Source organism: Diadema antillarum, unplaced genomic scaffold (genome assembly GCF_040938485.1).
Source record: "Diadema antillarum isolate AM-2024a unplaced genomic scaffold, OU_Dant_1.0 seq00000688_RagTag, whole genome shotgun sequence".
Classification (NCBI taxonomy): domain Eukaryota; kingdom Metazoa; phylum Echinodermata; class Echinoidea; order Diadematoida; family Diadematidae; genus Diadema; species Diadema antillarum.
This window is the reverse complement of record NW_027271593.1, coordinates 1780882-1802783: the sequence shown is the minus strand read 5'-3', so window position 1 is coordinate 1802783 and position 21902 is coordinate 1780882. Positions and strand designations below refer to the sequence as shown.

Here is a 21902-nt window from a genome sequence, read left to right as displayed (position 1 = left end):
TGTTGTATTCAAAGAAAACTTCTGGAAAATATTTTTCTTTTCTTTTTGTTCTTTATTTTTCTCACTGCAGGTTCACCCACTGTAATCAAGGCTGTGAGGCTTCAAGGATTGTATTCTGTGCCAGTCTAGTTGAGAAAACTAGAATATTTGTTTCTGTCTTTCTCACACATCGTGTGTGAGGAGAGGTTTATCTGTGGAAGGTTTAGCAGTGTAAGGCATCATAATGCATCCCTACGGGAGTGCCTCTATAACTGTCGCCTTCAGCCTTTGTGATGCTGTGTTAGGCTTTTTGTTTTATATACATGGAACTAACATAGCCTTGTTTGGCAAAGATGTATTCCAGTATGACTTTGCACAGTGCCTTTTTGAGTTCTGGTTGTTTTCTGCCTTGAGATTGGCACTGATGTTGGGAGGCAGCATTGGACTTCTCTGTAACCATAGTGATGCTACAGAGCGCATTCACTCAGGCAAAGTCTTCATAGGAGCCATGACAACGGTGATGTTTGTCGTTGTTATAGCAAAGATCTTACTTTATACTGAATATATAAATGGTGACCATAGCGACGACGTCTGGTTCTGGACATCGGCTGTGTGGTGTGGTATAGCTTCTCTCTGCATGTATGGCTTGTGGGTGTATGTCTTGGGAAGCAAACAGGCTACAGAGAAGAAGAGACTTACCAACAGTCTCATGAACATCTCCCTCAACAGAGAGGAGGAGGAGGAGGAGGACAAGGAAAGTACCGGTAGTGAAAGTGAGAGTGACAACAGCAGTGATGATGATGAGGAAGATTGGGATCGTGAGCTCAAGATTGGTATATTGAAGACTCGAAACAAGAAGAAGAAAGGCAAAGGACAAAAAGGTGGATCTGCCTTCCTGAGGCTTCTATCATACTCCAAACATGACTGGCTCTATCTCCTATTGGGATTTATAGCTCTTCTTATAGCAGCATCGGGTAAACACCTACTCCTTACACACATCTTGTTGTACCAATTGCATCCCATTCAAATGTAGACATACTGTACAGTTTAGAACGTAATGATGTGCATTATCCACGACTACTTAATTAAATTATTTAATGACATTTCTTTACTGCATGCATTCAAAGTAGTCATCAGACTGATGAGTAGAGTGTAGTGATGCATTGTTATACAAATGATGCACAGGATAGAGTGCGTTAGTGTAGGCGTATAGTGCACTCGAGGGTATTTACAATTGTGAAACATGCACTCGGCTTCGCCTCGTGCATGTTTCACAATTGTAAATACCCGAGAGTGAGCTATACGCCTCCTCTAACGCCACGAAATAATCCTGTGCATCATTTGTTTTATAAAATGGGTCGAAAATTCAAAAACTAACAACATTTTTCAGCGTTTTTCACGTACCTTTGTAGGTCAAGACGTCCGAAGATGTTCGTCCCAAACATTTACGCACGTCGCACTCGGAAATCCCGCACATATAAGTACATTGTATGATGGGGGGTTGGGTTTCCGGACACTTAAGTTCCCGCGAGAAAACTTACTTATTTTACATAGAATATGCACCCTTTATCTTAAAGACTTGATATAGACTCCTCATATAGGCCTACTAGACAACATACTCTGAAAATGGCGTGAGAATTAACCTGCTAAATCGTTGGATTTGCCCTTCAAAGTAACTCCATGTATGCGTCTGGCCCTGTGGTCCGGTCCCACAACGCTTGGTCTACTGTACACTCTGCGTATGATACGTACGCCCCACACACGTTATGCACAAGGGAAGAAAGGCCAGCCGGCCGGCAGTCCGAACTAGAAGTTGTTTACAGGATTGACAGCGCGTATGCATGCAATTCAAAGGGCCGCCGCGCGCACAGACAATCGGCAATAGGATTTAACACGCAGTGCAATGGGACTGAGTAACCAAAGCACACGTGACTCATTTCAGCGCTTCCTATTGGCTACATTCTTGAACCCATTTTATAATTTCTTTTAACAGCAATCACAAGACTTCTAAAGCATGTTTGGATCAGAGAATTATTTTAGGTGTTATCTTTTTTCTTCAGTTGTAATACCGAAATAATAACAACAAGCACTTCATTGCTTACAGATATGGGCAAACTAACATGCGATGGATGGCTTTGTAAGTTTCCTCTAGAAAGGTCTCAAGGCAATGAGGGTAAATTGCCTGTCCTGTTAAAGGTCAGAACCTCTGCTGCTAGTTCATTTAAATAGACCCCAGGATTGAGCTAACAGGACTCTGGTCTTAAAATGAGTGACAGTAGCTAAAGAACATGATCCTGGAATACTCGTATAATTGTCTGTTACAGATAGTGTGAATTAAAGCTATATTTTTCATGGTTCATGAAGTGTGGATGTATGGAGAGTACTGGAACCGTTTTCCTCGTTTCATATTTCAGGTGAGGTTTTCCTGCCATTGTACACAGGCAAAGTGATCGATGGAATAGTGATCACAGAAGACAGGCCAAATTTCACCAAGTCACTTATTATCATGACGCTCATCAGTGTGGGAGTGTAAGTATACACTTTTATTTTGGAAGATGAAACTGCACTGTGATCATTTACTTGAGTGGAATCAGACATCTTCAATTTATACTATTCCAGAACATCAAAGAATTCTAGTTTAGTGTGCATGTATATGATAGATGAATCAATTTTGTATCAGTGGTATGGGATGCAGTAAAGTTTGAATTGACTTGTATTTCAGTAACAAAAACAAATCAGCATACAAAATAAACAGTATCAGATTTAATCTGTTTGTATAGGTCCTTTATAGTGTGAATATTGTGATGGCAATGTTGCCATGATGTGTCCTATATTCTCCACTTTTATGGAAATGGTAGAAGTCCTTGAGATGTGGTGTTTATTCTGAGATAGTACCCGATGAGAGATAGAAAACACAGTCTATGAGTATTTTTTAATATGTTGACTTTTAAAACATGACAAGAATTGTCTGAAACCTGAGGTAGTACCTGATGAGAACTTGGAGATAGAACACAGTCTACGGTTGTATGAGTATTATTATTATTTTTTTTTTTCATTTCATTCAGTATTTATTGGTAAAAAAGCATTATGCCATTTACAAGCAAAGAATAAAAAATCAATCGAATTACAGAATCACATAAAAAAAGTGCAGCAAAACAAAGTGGATACTTAAAATATCACATTACGAATATGACAAAAATACCTTGTAGAAAAAAAAAAACAGTGCAAATTAAATATCAAACCTCCATTTTTGAAAATGAATACCAAGTTTGCCTTTCTTTTTAGAAATTCTATATTCTATTTCTTTATTTTTATTTAAGTAAGCCTGAAAAGATTCGAAAGTAGGGGTTTTATTCTGGAATTTACAGACATTATATGAAATACTTTACAGATAAAAAAATATATGATATATAAGAGTCTTCATAGAGACCGAACATTTTCTCAAATGTATGAGTATTATGTTGATTAATAGCACATTTAACATGAATTGAATGAAACCTGATAGAGGTCAAGTTAGATGAAGGAGGAGGAAGAGTGAGTTCAATGCCAGTCAAAGTGATTAGGGTCTCATAAAGGGGGAAATCCAGTCCAAAAAATAGGTGAGTCTGATAAAAAAGAGTAAAATCTTATGAGTCAACAGAAACAATTTGACTGAAATGGGATGAAATATTAGAAAGTTGTGGAATTCTGAAGTTTTGCTAATTTCTGCAAAACAGTTTTTATACAGAGGATATGAATATATATGCAAATGAGTGAGCTGACCATGTCATAACCTCACAATTTTCCATTGATCATATACAAAAAATGACAAAAATTCAATGTTACTGTCATTGAAGTCTAAAACATTAGTTATTCCTGGTTGAATAACATAGAATAGTGATCAGTTAGATATATGATGATTTGAGCCTCGGACACAATTAGGTTTGAATGAAAAACTGGAAATTTCTGAATTTAATGTACAAACTATATCATGGCAAGTTACGAGGGGATGACATGCTCACTTTCCCATTTGCATAGGCCTATATCGTTCCAGAACTGTTTCCTCAAAAATGAGGGAGACTTCAAAATGTCATAACTTCCTTATTTTTCACCAGATTTCAATCAAAATGTCACCGTTTAATAAGTATTTTACTCTTTCTTATCAGACTAACTTACATCTGGACTAGATTTCTCCTTTAACGTCATGCCATGCTCTACATGTTTGTGTTCATCCAAGGCTAGTGAAACCTTTTTTCAAACCATGAGTACCAAGGTAGTGCTAATACCATGCTGCATTTCTTTTCTTTTTTATTTATTCTCAACAAGTTGGCTTGCAAGGACATTGTGCAATCATTTGTTGCCAAAACACATCCTGTGTATTGGAACAGCCAGTGGCAGGAGAGTGGAATATGTCTCGCGTTCCATTGTCAATTTACTCACCCTATGTAAAGAAATCCCAAATTCCATGCTAAAAATAACTAGTGTGTAATACTGTGCACACAGTGATTCAAAAGCTTGTGAAAGGCAAATTGATACAAAAACTACTGTGCAGTTTCAATGTGCAGTCTGTGGAAATATGTATTTCACACGAGTAATTTTTCGCACGAGGCTGTGTAAGATGAGTTCATTGCATGTTTATAATTCTGTACAACGTTGTAATCAAGTTAACTACGGGTGCTGGAACATAATATGGCAAGCAAAAATGTTAGCATGCTCTTGTTTTCATGCAAGTTTCTTCGTGCACAGATTTTAACACCAGAAACATTTTTACTTAATTACAACATTTGAGTTTATCACAGAAATATGAGGTTGTTTGATTTATGAATTGCATTGAGAAATGTTACTCTTTTCTTTTTGATTCCATAGTAATGGCTCATAAGAGATGGCTATTGTCTAGACAAAGAAACCTTTAGATTTTCACCATATATTACAGGGATGCGCTGTACTAAGCCTTGTATAAATGTAGTTGAAATTCAGTCAGTCTTGTGAAATTTGATGCCATTATTTCCTACAGAAGTTGACTTTCAACCATTGTGAACTGTTTTTTGTTTTTTATTTTTTAGTCAGGAAAGAGTAGGCATGTAATTGTAAGTGTAATACTTTGCAGATGACTGCCTTATAAATGAACAACAAACCTTACTGAAGAGCTTTGAATTGAAGCCATTGTTCTCATTGCTATCTAACAGACTACATCAACACAAAGTCAACACACAAGCCATAAAGCTTGTTTGATGAACGCTGCTCTAGAATGTAGTTTTTCACCCTCACCATAAACCATTAGCCTGTAAAACCCAATCCTAAGTAAGAATGGGCAGTTTGAAACACACCTCAATGAACTGACTTCAGCCTGAGAGTTTGGATATCCCAGTACGTAGATTGTAGAATCAATGCCTAAAGTTCTTTTATGTACTTCAACAGCCAAACCAAATTTTCATTATGTTAAAAGGCAGCAGAATATAGACTGCAATCAGGCCAAAACAAAACAAAAGCAAAAAAAACAACAAAAAAAACAAAAACAGTGTGTATTGACATGACCCAATCCCTGATATTTCAAGCAGGAGTTCAGAACTTTTAGGCAAAGAAGCACTTGAGATGTGGAGGTTCTGAAGATTCTCCTAATTCTAATGACAAATCAAACAATCTGATAACTTATAGCCATATGTACTATTTTTATAACCTGTAATTCACTTTCTATGACACCTGAACAAATAACATTTATCTTGTAGATTGTGGTAAACATGCCTGTTGGTTTAATTTGTCACATTTACAACCCCAAGCAAGCCTGCCAAACTTGGATAGAATGTGGCATAATTCTTGGCTCTCAAGGACTACGTACATACACGTACAGGTGTATCATGTTACCACAAAATTCTCTCTTTCTCCTAAGTTTGATCTTTCTCAAGGGCATAACTTTTAAACACCATTTTAATTTGATTTAATTTGATTTAATTTTATATTTTAAAGTATTTTTTCTGAATTAAAAGGGAAAAGAACAGACAAACAAACCAGACAAGCAGATGAAAAGGGGGGATATTCTTGGCCTATTGTAGAAGAAATGAAATGTCATTTGATATCCAGGATTAGTGTCCCTTGACTACCAAGTGTTGCATGTGATTATCTGTCACTCGTATATAAAAGTGATATTATTACCAAGGAGCTTCAACATACACTTATGTTTGAACCTTTGTTGCAATATTTTATTTTTTGTGCATTTTTCCAGTAAGTCATAAAATCTTGCCATGTGTTGTATAAGACTGATCATGTTCAACCCTTTTCTCTCTTTCTCTTCATCTTTACCGTTTCCAGGGCGATAGCTGAAGGTATTAGAGGAGGATTCTTCACCTTGGCGATGGCTCGTCTCAATCTTCGCATTACCTCCTTACTCTACCATAGCATTATGGGACAAGACATGGGGTTCTTTGACAAGACCAGGACTGGTGAGTCTTTATTTCATTCTTATGATCTAGTGGCATGCTACGTTAAGAAATGGAGATTTCACTGCAGACCTCGTTGGTCGTGCAGCTGGTGAGAAGAAGAGAAGTCAGAATTATTGAGTTGGACATTATACCGTATGCCTGGTTCTTTCTGTACACAATCTGTTGCAATGTCATCAAATTTGAACTTTGAGTCTGCTGTTGTTCTTGTGTACACATTCTATTCACATAAAAATGGATGCAAATTTTTATTCACATATTCTCTACATGACAAAAGGAAGCATTAAAGTCAGTGGGCTGCCTTTACATAGTCATGATCAGTTATAGTCTTTGATCCTACAGGGATGTTAGAATCTAGCCTTGTTGCAAGCCTCCCAGTATTTTGTCAGGAATTCTCCCCCTTTTGTTTGATCAGCTATTTTTTTTTTTCATTGTAGTCACATTAGCCTGCAAGTTGTAGGTATTTGATATTAATCTAGGGTACCTCTCTTACCCTCTGTTCTGACTGATATGTGTGGATCATGTTTGTCACTAAGTCTTTATAGAAGCAATGTATGAAATGATCTCCGCCAATATCTTTTCCAAGAACATCTTCCCGGGTGGTTCTACCAGAGCAGCTTATCAAAGCAGGTTTGTTGGAGGATTGAAACGAACAAAAAGTGAAAACCTCAAAAATGTATATGTCTTTTGTAGTAAGACTTAGTTGACTGCATAAATGAGTGAATAATCACTTGGCTCAAGATGGTATCTAGGGACCCAATAAAAAGTTTTTGAAAAAGAAAGAGAGTAGCCAGCAATCAAGCAACAGACATTTAATGGATCTACTGTACACTTTAAGTCTGCATGGGCCCAATCTGAGCTAATCCTTGTGACACTCTCTTTATTTCAAGGTGCCATCACATCACGCCTGACGTCTGATACTTCCACAATGAGCAACACTCTTGCTCTTAATGTCAACATCTGTTTACGAAGCTGTGTTAAGATGATTGGCTATGTCATCTTCATGCTGATTATCTCCTGGAGACTGACCATCGTTACTCTGGTCTCACTTCCTCTGATTGCAGTCATGAGTGATGTCTTTGGATCCTACTATGAGGTAAGGATCACCCTGACCAAGTGAAGGTCAAGCAGTGACCTACATTAACATGGTATCTGATCCTCTGCTTATCATTATCCAGTGCTCTATCTGTCATGTCCTTCCCTTCCAATTCAGAAATTAATAATGTTTAAACCATGATAATGTAGCATTATGTTCAAGTTTATTCTATTGATTAATAAGCTGTAAAAATCATATCATAAGGCAACAACATAGATTCAATACTAAAAGCACAAAAACAAATTCAAAAATGTTATGTGTTGCTTAAAGGTTAAAATGTTCTGCAATATTGCATTTTTATGCCTCCGCCACGAAGTGGTGCCGGAGGCATTATGTTTTCAGGTTGTCCGTCTGTCCGTACGTCCGTACGTCCGTCCGTCCGCTTTCGTTTACGCGATAACTTGAGTAATATTTACTGGAATTTTACCAGACTTGGTCCAAGTATGAAGTATGATGGGGCAATTATTTGATTAGATTTTGGGTGAAATCGGCTAAAGGTCAAAGGTCAAAGGTCAAGGTCAAATCATGAAATTGTATCCGTTTACACAATAACTCAAGACTGGATGAAGCAAATTTCACCAAACTTTGTTGGAGGATGATGTATGATGGGAAAATTACTTGATTAGTTTTTCAGTGAAATCGGACAGAGGTCAAAGGTCAAAGATCAAGGTCAAATCCTAAAATTTATCTGTTTACGTGATAACTCAAAACTGGATGAAGCAGCTTTCTCCAAACTTGGTCCAAGGATGATGTATGATGGGACAATTAGTTGATATGATTTTAGTGACATTGGCAAGAGGTCAAAGGTCAAAAGGTCAAGGTCAAATGCTACAAATATTGCAATTTCCCCCATATCTATGCAATGCCCAAAGGTATTTTCTTGAAACTTGGTGTGGACATGTACTACTGCGTAAAGATTCTCCAGAGAGAGTTTCATGTCATAAGGTCAAAGGTTAGGTGAAAATGTTGTAATATCACTTTTCTCGCAAATGATTCAATGTATCTTCGTGGAACTTGGTACATACGCATGTACTGACTGGCAGGGATTATCTAGGGAATTTAGGGGTCATGGGTCAATAGTCAGGGGTCAAAGGTCAAGGTCAACTCCTCAAAATTTTAGTATTTCCCTCATATACTAGTATATGCAATGCTTGCATCATTAGTTTCAAAACTTAGTACATAATATGCATTACCTAATGGAGATTCTCCAGGAAATTTCCAGCCAGAAGGTCAAAGGTCAAAGGTTAAGGGTCAAAGGCCAGGTTTCAATGCCCCCCCCCCCTCAAAAAAAAAATTCCATTTTGTACCGTCATTACACTCTTTCTTCATACCTTGGAAATTACTCAATGCATAAACTTACAAAAAGGTCTGTCAGAATTCAAGTACAAATTCTCAATTCCCCAAATATGTGTACCTGCACTCTTAGAAAATTAAAGCAAACCCAGTTCAAGACATTTCTGACAAACCTGTCATTTCAATATTTTGCCAGTTATGTGAAACTGTCATGGATCACACATTGTGAAGACATTGCAGTATACGCTTATTGGGAGAATCATGCATTATGGCGGAGGCATCAGTCGCCATAGCGACATTTCTAGTTTAGATTTTTAGCCTCATTTTTATACCACAACCCTTACTCTTTTTTATAAACTTAATTTCACCGAAACTGCCATTTTTCTCTAGTGTAGGCTGACAATCAGCCAGTTTTCTGGAGGTTTGCCATAATTGGAATTCTCACCATCTGACATTCTCTTGACAGAAACTTTCCAAGGCAGTACAGAGCTCCCTTGCTAAAGCCAACATTGTTGCGGAGGAGACGATCTCTAGTATGAAGACTGTACGCAGTTTTGCTAATGAAGCAGGTGAAGAGAAAGAATATCGCAGGAGACTCGGTGTCACGTATCGTCTGCGCAAGAAGGAAGCTGTTGCATATGGTGGCTTTGTATTTCTACAGTCGGTAAGATTCAGTTAATCTGCTGAAGTTCAAGTGAATCTTAACCCTGGGAAAGCCTAACAATATTGTGGTTCTTTGTTTTAAAATGGTACAAACCCCCCTTTCAAGCTGTACAAAAAACACATTCACCCCTATCTGACATTCAGAATGGGAGTATGTGAAAGGACCATAGTGCTTAAGTATGACCACACACTAACACTAATATCTTGGACCCTGTTTACAGTGCAGGGCTGGGCTGAGCCCGGCCTCAATTGCGGTACTCAGCCCCGCAGTTCTGTCAGTTTGCAGTGGAGGTTTCGGCCTAGGCTTTTAATTCAAACCTTTCAATATTTTGTTGTAGTGATGCTTTGCTTGTAAACAAAGGATTGGTCTTGGGAGCGTGCCTGTCGCAGTTTGGTACCGCATTTGGCTCAGTTTGCGTTTACAGTGAGAAAAGGCCAGACCGAGCCTGGGCTGATTCCGGGCCGAGACTACCTATAGAGCTTGGCCAAATGTGCGGCCGTTTTTGGTCCTGCATTTGGCCTTTTGAGTGTTTGCAGTGAAAGGAAGGCCAGGCTGAACCCGGCCTTTTCACTCACTGTAAACGGGGTCCTAGATGCTGCAGAAGAATGCATATACCGATAGTGGTCATGAATGGAAGAACAGTATAAGAATGAATGAAAGTGGCACTAGAATTACATTGACTAATCAGTGTTATTTTATGAATACATAAAAACTAAAGAAAGAGGGAAACATTTTGGGAGTATTTTTTTGATAATTTATGAATTTAATTTCCACTGTTAAGCAAATGTCAACTTTGGAAGTTATTCTGCAGAATAGGTATGTGGAGAAATGAAGTAATTTATGAGCTCCCCCTGAATCCATGTGGTTTAATTCTGTAATTCTTATTATTGTTTACTTGGTACATAATGAACTATATTGTACCATGGCTGTTCAATTATGAATTAGTAGCTTAGTTGTCATTTTATTCTTCATTTCTTCCAAAGCCTTGCATTCAAATTCGAAGCTGATCACAAATACTTTACTGAGACAGTTTTCATGCTCAAGGTGTGTGATCTGTCATTACCAGAAGGTCTCTAATTAAGGTACTATGGCAGTACTCAGAATCAAAATCTGCTGTTTGGACTACCACCTGAAGTTAGTGCAATACTTCATAGCAAGTGATGATATGCCAATGTTGGTTTGACTCTCAGAAGCTTGAGTTATGGCAGCAAAAAAAGAGAGGAAACTCTTCTTTGTTATTACATGGAAAGCTTCTTTCAGTCCTCTGTTTTATCAAATGCATCAGCTATACTTATGAAAGACAGTTATGACTACATGAAAAATCTCTTGGTTATTGATAATGATTGAGTTGTAAATGTCTCACTGATGTGCTCAAGATGAGACATTGTAAGATACTCCATTTCACTTATTGGAAAGTTGCCTGTTTGAAATGTCCCAGCAAATTATCATTCCATTGTGTTTCAAATATCAGATAACAGCTTGCTGGTAAATCAATAATGATTTTGGATTGAAATTGTTTGAGGTTTCCATGACAGTAGAAATTTTAAGTGGTAGGTCACCACATACGAAATTGTATTCTTTCTTGAATTTGTACTGTAAAACAAGGAATGTTCGGGTGCATTTCAATTTCAGGAATTTTGCTAGAGGCACAAGATTCATGAAATTAAGATGCATGTGAAAGTTCCTTGTCTACACTATATGCATTGCACATTAGAGGCAACTTGCGAAAATTTCATGCCTCATAAAAGGCTGCTGGCTCCAATTCGCAAAAATTTCATGCCGCGAAAATATTGTGTTTTACTGTAAATTGTATGTAGCCCTGAAAAAGGGATACCCCACTCCCAATGGTTCGGCATGCATATTTTTGCCAAAACATTGGGATTTTGGAATGTTTATGCGCTTTAGGCATTATGTCATAGGTGCCAGTGTTGATTTAGGCAAAAACTTAATCTGAAATGTGTATCTTTCCTGGTCCAATACACAGACATGTGACCTCCTGATGTTTGTTGTGACCCTCTTCTATGGCGGCCATCTTGTCATGAATAGCCTGATGTCAGGAGGCATGTTGGTTTCTTTCATTCTCTATCAGCTGGAGCTGGGGGAATGTCTAGAGGTGGGCTGCTCTCTCTCTCTTGTCTGTCATGATAAATTTGTGTCTCTTGGAAGAATTGTGTCTTGAACTGTCTTTGTATTTAATTAGTGCACTGGTGTGGGGGGGGGGGGGGGGGGGGATAATGTCTGTTTTTCAGTAACATTTTAAGAGTGTAGTTTGTTGAAAGCCAAATCCAGAGACTGTGTCATGAGTCCTGAAAATGCCAGAAAATGTAGTTTTGGATTCCAACGAGATGGATTCTTCAGGGAAATATACTACCGGTACCGTAAAAGTGGATATTTTCATATGAGTAATTATTGCTCATCAGGGTAGAATGAGTTTGCATGTTTTCAATTCCACATAAAGAAGACTTTAACTGCTGTAATAGTGGATATTTTCGCGGGACTAATTTTTTCGCACTTGGCCAGGTAAGAAGAGTTTCACGTGTTTTTAATTCCGTGGAATCAAGACATCCCACACAGGAACATATGGCAAGCCCAAATATTCGTGCTAGTTTCTGGTTGTGCGAAATGCGCGAAAATTTCCACTTTTACAGTACCAGTACTGGAACATACGGCAAGCAAGAACATTTGTGTGCTTTTATTTTTGCGCTACTTTCTGATTGCTCATCTGGAGCTGATTAAATCAAAAAAGATTCTACATGAACTCAGCACCTTCCTCCTCTATAGCAACTATGCATTTTGAATTCCAGATTAGTGTTTCAACAGAGGCCAGTCTGGTTGACAGTAAGATTGATTAGAATAGTTAGAATGGAAATATGTTTTTTATTTCCAGGTTGTGTGATATTCAAAAATTACTTCTTTTTTTTTTAGCCACAAATTGTTTGATGATAGTGTTACATGTATACATGCCCTTTGGAAGTATTCTACATGAAAACTTCATTGTTATGGACTGTGGTCATATTGTTCCAGGACATTGGTGAAGTTTACACATCATTGATGAGTGCTACGGGAGCATCACTGAAGGTCTTCAAATTGATTGACAGAAAACCTGCATTCAAGAATGAGGGCAAGCTGAAGCCAGCAGAGTTCAAAGGTCACCTGGAATTCCGAAACGTGACTTTTTATTATCCTACAAGGCCTGATATTCCTGTTCTAAAGGTAGGTGTGCAGACGTAATCTGATATGTATGCAGTCAGACATTAGGATCCTAGGAAAGTTCCCCTTTTAAAAAGTCAAGCTTGAACGGGAGGATTCCAATAAAGAAACACTTTAATTAATCAGTTTGTGTTTATTTTGGGTGTGAAGATGTATGATAATAATGCTTACTTGAGAAAAAAAATGAGGTTAGGACACTAAGGAGTTATGAATGACCCACTGCTCTTAGCGGTTCTAATACAGCAAAGTAACCCTGTCTATGGTAAATTAACACTTTCAAAGATATAATGTCCATTGCCACATGATGACATTGGCATGTTCATTTGAATCTTCTCTAGTTTGCTAACTTTTCTTTTCACTAACAAACTAGGTATTCTTTGAATACCTTTAGCAGTATCACAGGTGCATGTCATTTTATGACTTCAAACTCAACATGTGTTGTCTCGCTTCTCCAACAAGCTGGAGTATAATGTATTGGGAAGGTTTGGTGCATCAGGGAGGTTTGGTGTATCAGGGAGGTTTGGTGTATCAGGGAGGTTTTATGTATTAGGGAGGTTTGGTGTATCAGGGAGGTTTAGTGCGTCAGGGAGGTTTGGTGTATCAGGGAGATTTGGTGTATCAGAGAGATTTGGTGTATCAGGGAGATTTGGTGTATCAGGGAGATTTGGTGCATCAGGGAGGTTTGGTGTATCAGGGAGGTTTGGTGTATCGGGGAGATTTGGTGCATCAGGGAGGTTTGGTGTATCAGGGAGATTTGGTGCATCAGGGAGGTTTGGTGTATCAGGGCGGGTCGGTGAATCAGGAAGGTTTGGTGAATCAGGAAGGTGTGGTGTATCAGGAAGGTTTGGTGTATCAGGGAGGTTTGATGTATCAGGGAGGTTTGACGAATCAGGGAGGTTTGGTGTATCAGGGAGGTTGGGTGTATCAGGGAGGTTTAGTGTATCAGGAAGGTTAGGTGTATCAGGGAGGTTTGGTGCATCATGGAGGTTTGGTGAATCAGAGGTTTTGTGTATTAGAGAGGTTTTATGTGTCAGGGAGGTTTGGTGTATCAAGGGGGTATGGTGTATCAGGAAGGTTTGATGTATCAGTGTATCAGGGAGATTTTGTGTGTCAGGAAAGTTTTATGTATCAGAGAGGTTTTGTGCGTCAGTTAGGTTTGGTGTATCAGGAAGGTTTGGGGTATTAAGATGTGGTGTATGAGGGAGGAAGGAATGGTAGCAGACCAAAAGCATCACAGAGAAGATATGCTCATGTCGTCTGACGCTAGATAAGCACAAACTGCCTTTTTAGCAACAGTGAGTACCTGATGTCAGTAGGGCTTCAAATGATATTTCTGTGTGTGTGTGCATCTATTGTGTGCTCACTGCTTCCCATGCATCCACAGCTCGTATCCAAGCTCATATTCAGTCAATTACTGTAAAGCTACTGTAAAGCGAGAAATATTCACAGCTTGATATTTTCGTGAATTGGAACTGATGGCCTTTTTATGCCTCCGCCATGAAGTGGTGCCGGAGGCATTATGTTTTCGGGTTGTCCGTCCGTCCGTCCGTCCGTCCGTCCGTCCGTCCGTCCGTAATGAATTTTGTGGACAGGGTAACTACCAAAACCTTTTGAGGTATCCTAATGAAACTTGGCATGTATGTGTATTAGGAGGTGAAGTTGTGCCTATCAACTTTTGGGTGCACATGCTGAAGGTCAAAGGTCAAAAGGTCAAGGTCAAATGCTTAAAATTTCACTTTTTCCCCCATATCTATGCAATGCCTGAAGATATTTTCTTGAAACTTAGTGTATACATGTATTACCCAATTAAGATTCTCTGGTGAAAGTTTGGGGTCATGAGGTCAAAAGGTCAAGGGTCAAAAGGTCAAGTAAAATGTTGAAATTGCACTTTTTTCTCTGTATCTTGGAAATTGTTCAAGGTATCTTTATGGAACAAAGTATATATGCATGTACTGACTGGCAGTGGTTATCTAGGGAATTTGGGGTTCATGTGGTCAAAGGTCAGGGGTCAAAGGTCAAGGGCAATACTTCCAAATTTTACTATTTTCCTTATATTTAGGCAATGCCAGCAGGATTATTTTTTTAAAAACTTGATGTATGCATGTATAACCCACTAGAGATTCTCTGGGATTTTCTTTTTTTTTTGCCAAGAAGGTCAAAGGTCAAAAGGTCAAAGATCAAGTGAAAGTGCTGAACTTACTTCTTTCTCCATATCTCGGAAGTGGCTCAAGTTATCTTTAAACTTAGTACATATTTATGTATGTTCTGCCTGACATTGATTCTCTTATGAATCAAAGGCCAGATGAAAATGATAACAATTTACTGTTCAATACAGAAATTGCACTTTTTCTCCATACAATTTATACCTTGACAATTACTCAAGTGCGTAAACTTATGAAAGGGTCAAAGTCGAAGTTAAAGTTCTTAAATCCCCAAATACATGCTCTCCTATTCATCCAATTAAACTTAGGTCAAGGAAGGTGAACATTCGATACATTTGTGACAAACATGTCATTTTAATATTTTGCCAGTTTTGTGAAAATGTAATCACACATTGTCCACATGTACTATAGACCTATTAGGAGAATCATGCATTATGGCGGAGGCATACCAGTCGCCATAGCGACATTTCTAGTTGAGGCATGAAATTGGTGTAAATTCCCACTGGCATTCAATGCATATCCTGTACATAAAAACAAGAACTTTTGTGTGTATTTTGATTTCGCTTATCTTGGCTCCAGTGAATTTCGCAAAATTGAAATGCATGTGAAAGTTTCAGATTTTACAGTAGACCTGACTGTGTATTTGAGTTGTCAGTAGTCTTTATGTGATATATATCCCCACAGAATGTGAGCTTCACAGCCCATCCAGGAGAGGTGATAGCCTTGGTGGGTCCCAGTGGAGGAGGGAAGAGTTCCTGTATCAGTCTCCTAGAACACTTCTATGAACCAATAAGTGGTGAGGTACTGCTTGATGGGATCAGTGTCAAGGAGTATGACCACACCTACCTCCACAGCAAGGTGAGTAAAAAGAAATAAAAATAAACAAATGCAGCACACCATTTCATTGTTTGTGAGGGGTTGTTCTTGGCAACCCTTTGGTTATTTACAGTCAGAAACCATCAACAGTAAACACTCGTGTGTTTTTATGGAGGGTTTTGGGGGGGTTTTTTTCTCAGAAAATTTTGACTATTTGTAGATAGCATGTGGACTCACTTCAACTTTATAAAAAATCAAAATGTAGGCATTAATGAGAAGTGTTGCAAAAAATTAATTTATTTTGTTCTATTTTTTTCATGGCAATATATTCATCATGGTGTACCTTGCAAAAATGATGAACTGAGAAGGAAATTCATCTCATCAGTAAAATGAAATAAAATCATCCTCAAGTCATCTGAGAGGAAGGGTAGAATTTTAGGTTACACTTTGTTACTCCAAAGGTTTGTTATTCCAATAGTCCTTTGAAATAATGCCACTTATGTTCGTTCAGATTAATGGACCCTATTTCATTTCTGGACTAAATTACGTCTAACTAAATACACAAACTTTGAGTGTTTTGGAAAAGCAAATTCGGAACAAAAAACCTCCAGCATAATGAACACCACCCTAGTTATGATGCTCTTGTTGGATTACATCTGTCTTCGTAAATCATCATGATATGAAATAATGAGTTAACTGTTTGAATAATTCTTTTGCATGGAGTCAATGTGAGTGATAGTATGAAGAGATTTCGTGATTTACTGATATCAGGTCACTGGGTTTTGTTTTACTCTACTCTCAGATAGCCCTCGTTGGCCAGGAACCAGTGTTGTATGCCAGGTCTATTCAAGACAACATTGCCTATGGTATGGAGGAGTGCTCTGAAGAGTGCATACAGAGAGCTGCGGAGCTAGCCAATGCCCATGGCTTTATCACTGACCTGAAGAAAGGCTACAAGACAGAGACAGGAGAGAAAGGCTTACAGATTTCAGGTATGACCAGCTTAGAGTCATGGGAAACCATGCTGTGACTAACATTCACATTGTCATGTTGTTGTGTAAACCAAACTGTTCAGAATGTTTTGAAGAAGAATTTTAGCTGTGAGATGAATAGTAGTCTCTTTTTGGAACATTGCTGTGACTTTGCTCACTTTGCCATATTCTGTCTTCAGCTGAGTTTGTCACCAGAGTGTAGCTGAAAGTCAGTGGAGTGAGCAGGGAACAGTGTATTTAAAGTGAAAAACAAAATGAAAGACCAGCATGTGTTCAGTCAAGAAGAAGCTTTTTCCTAGTGATACACAACTTTGCATTCTAGTTGATCTCTGACCATTTCTTAAGACTCATTCATAAGGCGTCCTGTGAATCTTTCTCCTTGGTCTCAGGTGGTCAGAAGCAGCGAGTAGCCATTGCCCGAGCACTGGTCAGGGGGCCTAAGATGCTACTTCTGGACGAGGCGACCAGTGCCCTAGATGCTGAAAGTGAGCACCAGGTCTGTAAACTCGACTGCATGAATTGATGCAAACGTCACTGTTAATTTTCATACAATGGGATATATGTAGCCTTGTTGACATACGTTTGTTTTTTCTATGGTGTAGCTATACTCTTGAGATCCCATTATTATGTTTCAAAGAATGTAATACTTTCGGTGGTAATAAAATGATAATCATTCGAAGGTAGGCCTAATTTAGATATTTCCAATGTATATTTTTTGCAAGTGAGTTGTCTCCTTGTAACAAAATAATACCGTATGTCCCCCAAAACAATTACAATGGGACCTTCCGCAAAGATTACTTTAAAAATAGCAAATCAATCCAAATACAATTTCAAGATATGAAACTATAGCTCATTTCCCACATTCTACAGAAAACCGCATTCGATTTGATTTAGTGGTTAAAGAGAAATGAGGAATTTTGTAGAGCATGTCAGGAATCTCTTCCCTCCAAGTGCTGTCCATTGTGTTCACAGTCAAAGAGCATCCAAGTGCTAAACCTGGAAAAATCAGACTCTTTTGACGTGCTTTACAGCAAGCCACATTTCTCTGTGACCGCGTAACCAAATTGAATGAGGTTTTCTGCAAAATAGAGCTGAGATGTTATATTTTAAGACCCTGAAGTAGCATTTAGACAGTTTAATCATATTTGGAGTTTTCAATGCACAAATCCGATTGTAATTTTTTGGGGGACATACTGTAGAAACCATGTATTCACACTATGGTAACCCACTTACTTCCTCCAGGTTCAACAAGCTTTGACGCAAAACTTCCGTGATTACACGGTGGTCATCGTTGCCCATCGCCTTAGCACCATCGAGAGATCGGACCGTATCATAGTCATTGACCAGGGAATGGTGGTTGAGCAGGGCCGACATCAGGAGCTGATCAAAGCTGGAGGACTCTACTCTCAGCTGGTCCAGCGCCAGCTTCTGGGGCAGGATGAAGAGAAGGAGACGGAGCCAGGAAATCCTGACATCACTAGTCACCATGGTAACAAGGTGAAAAGGAAGAGAACATCTGGAGATGAAGCAAACCTTGGCCTGAGCTCAGATTCTGAGTCCAGTTCAGGTTCTAGTTCTGATAGTTTGAATAGTGAGGGTCATAGGTCACAAGGAATGCCAGACGAGATCTCTCAGCAGTCTGTATCAAGAAATGGCTCCCACATACAATGTTGAGATATATTTATAATGTGATATCTTGAATGTGATAGAATTCATATGTATGATTAGTTTTAGGAGTTCCAGAGACTCCAACTCTCCCACTTTCGACGGGAGATGTCCCGCCGAAAGCCCATTTTTGCAAAATCTCCCGTTCTCCCGCTTGAGATTTAACTGCTCCCGCCCTGGCTCTGTGTCTCCCGCTTGAAATTATTTCTAACTTAGTGTCATCGTATGTTGAAAAATAAGCCTTAGATAGCATGAGAGAACATCTAGAACCCTGGAGCTTCCAGGGGGCTCTGGAACCCGACCGTAAGGAACTTCGCGCTCGTGTTGTGCGTTTTGTGCGCGTCGAGTTGGAGTGCCGTTTGCTAGTGGTTTCATGCGGGAGAATCTCCAGATTAGAAGGTACTTGGGGTTGGAGTCTCTAGAGTTCTTTTTCAAAATTTTTGTCAGGAAGCCAGGTAACACTCAATTACTAATGAATATCACAGCTGTTGCTGTACTTGCAGTCATTGAATATGTCCATGCAGTGGATCATGAAATCGGATGTTTGTGTGACAAAGTAATATGACACACAGGAGTCTAACAGCCAAGAGATGACTATATGAGTTTTTGTTTTTCATCATATTTTTATTTATGTCATATCATGCACTGACTGGATAATTTTAAACCTCTCTTCTAATGGTGTAATGCCAGTTTGCTAGTGATTTGTAATAAATACACTGTAAGTATTACAAGAATTACACCCTTGTTTTTTCTTGAATGTTACCTGGATAAATGAGAATGGGCATCAATTAGTAATTTTTTGCTTATTTTCAGACATGGCAAGACTGTAAATCATTTTTAATTGGTTTGGTTTGTTTAAGCCATGCTCATTGCAACTCCCTGCCCTAAGGTGATAATGTGACCAGTGCAATTATCAGTACTTGTGCCATGTACAGCTCTTTCTCAAACATTGAGGGAATCACATACACTGTATCAGAGGCTATTCCCAGTTCCCGTTTGGACTGGAATAAATGGTTGATACCTCACAAATTGTATTTTGGGGGTCTATTTTTGTTTTTTAAACTCTCTTCCTAGCACGAGTTCTATATTTACAATATGCTTTTACTAAGTTTTGTTTTTTGAAGTGAAGTTAAGAATAATCGACTTGTATTCTTTGCATTAAATTCTATACAAATAGCTTAGAAGTGATGTACATGGGATGGGACTACCTGATGTAACAAACCCAAAGAATGATTTCTGTGTTCAGACTCATAGGAGTGTTGTGAGGTGATGCCATCTGCTCCTCAGCTTATTTTCATGTTCGGTTGAAATCAGTTGCAACATTTCATGAAAACATGTTTCTTGAAAATCTAAAAATCATGTGACTTTTGTATGTTTCATCTGATATGAATGAAACTTCCACCATACTTGTTCCTATGGAGAGTCCAGTTTATAGATAGCAAGGGAAGATACAATGAGAATTTGCTTTTGACTAGGTTAATCATCAGATCCCGACTACTCACTTATGTGTTAACCTATAGGAATTTGATGCTTCTTTAATGCAAGATAAGAAAAGCATAGAAAAAATTGTGTGGCTACAACTTGTCGCTTCATAGCCAAACAGCAAGGAAAATCACACGCTGTGTCAAAATCAGCAAATCAACGTTGAAGAATCACTCAGGATGCTCGTGCATTATTTCTGCGTGCTTGCATGGAATGACAAGCTTCTCATACATGTGTGTGTGCTCCTTATTGTCTGAGCTCTTATTGACTTAGGGGATAAGATAAGTGTGGGTTTGCCAAATCTTGGGAGATGTCCCTGTTGTAAAAGTATGATGACTTAGTTTCGCCAAAGTTACTTGGCACTGGTGTTTGAAAGACAAGCGATGGGCTGCTTTCTGTCCATACCCAGTATACTGTGTGTTTATTCACTGAAACTTAATGTCGTATCATCAAATCAGAAACTCAAAAAGGGATTTATTATTCATGAGCAGGAGCTCATTGTCGCATACCATTTTTGGAGCTGTGTGTGTTTGAGAGAGAATAGTCTTCACTTTCATAGTTGGTTTGCCTGTTCATCAATGTCTGCGCTGTACTAGTATGTAATTCTGTCATAACAAAACATATTCTTAGTGTACATTTTGGGTGTGTTCCAAGTGTACAGATACGAGGGTTCAGATATATGGAGGTAAACTAGCCTGACCCATCAACCTTGTTTTGATAGGAGTCTTCTGTAGTACCAGTAGTCTTTCACAGCAAGAATTTACCACATTCTTGCAATGTTATGCAGTTGTACTTTGTATTTTAACTTTGATAAATGTTATGCAGGTGTACTTAATATTCTAACTTTGATATACAGTGCACTCCCGTTGTAATGAACATGGTTATACTGTAATGAAATAAAAATTCAGGACGTTGCATTATCGGCTCTTATGCTTTTTTATTGTCGATTTGTTTGGTCAAAACTAAATTTCAATATAACAAAAGTCAAAATGCCGGTCCCGAGGATTTGTTATAACGGGAGTCCACTGTACAACTTTTTTTAAACATAATTATGCATTTTTTTTTATTTGGTGAATTATATCAGCAAATGAGGAGAGATTCTAAATTATTGCAATATCTTAGTATGATCAACAGTACTGCCATGTACATGTGACATTAGAATGTCAATGTAAAATCATATGGGTAATAAATATGTATGTGGTTGATTAGCACACATTTGTGGTTATTTTCTCTGTTCCCTGTGTGAATATTTGTTTTATTATGTGATAAAGTATAATGTCATTCTCACTTCCAAGCCATGTGTAGAAAAGCATACCATTCACTCTAATCATCCCTTGAATGCATGCATGCTGCTGAGCTGCTAAAGTGCACATTGATTACCAAGGTGAATTTGATGAGGATGATCTTGGATGAATTGGAATATTAACCCAGCTCATTGTAGGCCCCGTATGTCTCCACACTACAGTAACTATCCTTTTTACACACAATTAAATTTTCCTCACTGAGCAATTCAGAAACATACGCTGGTTCTGACAGAAAATATACATTTAGGTAATACAGTATATGACATATATACACTCACACACACACAGGACACATATTGTTTAACTCGCATGAAGATTAATGTAAACACACATTTACTAATTTAGCGCACAACATGCATACCGATGTATATTCACATATTATGTCCAAAGTGTACACATGTGATTACAGAATGCACTCCTCCCTAATTTACAGCCTGCACAGAAAGCTACTTTCATACACACACATGTTATTTTATCAGCTTTCAAAATGCCTTATTAAAGGGACATTCCAGACGATTTTCATAATTTCACATCTTGTAGTACATAAATCGACAACTCCATGTATAGATTTGTGGAATTTATTGTGGTTCTTGAGCAGAGAAACAATACTTTGAAAAACCTTAAACAAATTACACTGAACAAGGATGATGACGTAGCAGGTTCACATATTTCAGAAATGTAGCAGTGTAATTCCATTACAATACCGCTTGCTTGCGAGTTCACCTGTGTATAATCTATGCATGCCTTTTTCTTTTGTTCTGCTTCCTTGAGCCCCAACTCATGCATTCTTATGGTGACTCTGCCATGTCATCATCCTTGTTCATTG

General features: G+C 38.4%; 1 protein-coding gene across 1 annotated transcript; it reads left to right on the top strand.

The window, feature by feature from the left end:
• Positions 1-223: 223 nt before the first annotated feature.
• On the top strand, positions 224-18867 carry LOC139737313 (ABC-type oligopeptide transporter ABCB9-like). The gene is made up of 11 exons (XM_071647985.1): positions 224-953; positions 2394-2508; positions 6265-6395; positions 7283-7488; positions 9248-9445; positions 11430-11558; positions 12470-12658; positions 15502-15675; positions 16436-16625; positions 17015-17121; positions 17868-18867. The coding sequence occupies exons 1-11, from the start codon at positions 224-226 to the stop codon at positions 18297-18299; spliced, it is 2601 nt and encodes an 866-aa protein (XP_071504086.1). The 3' UTR covers positions 18300-18867.
• The last annotated feature ends 3035 nt before the right edge of the window (positions 18868-21902 follow it).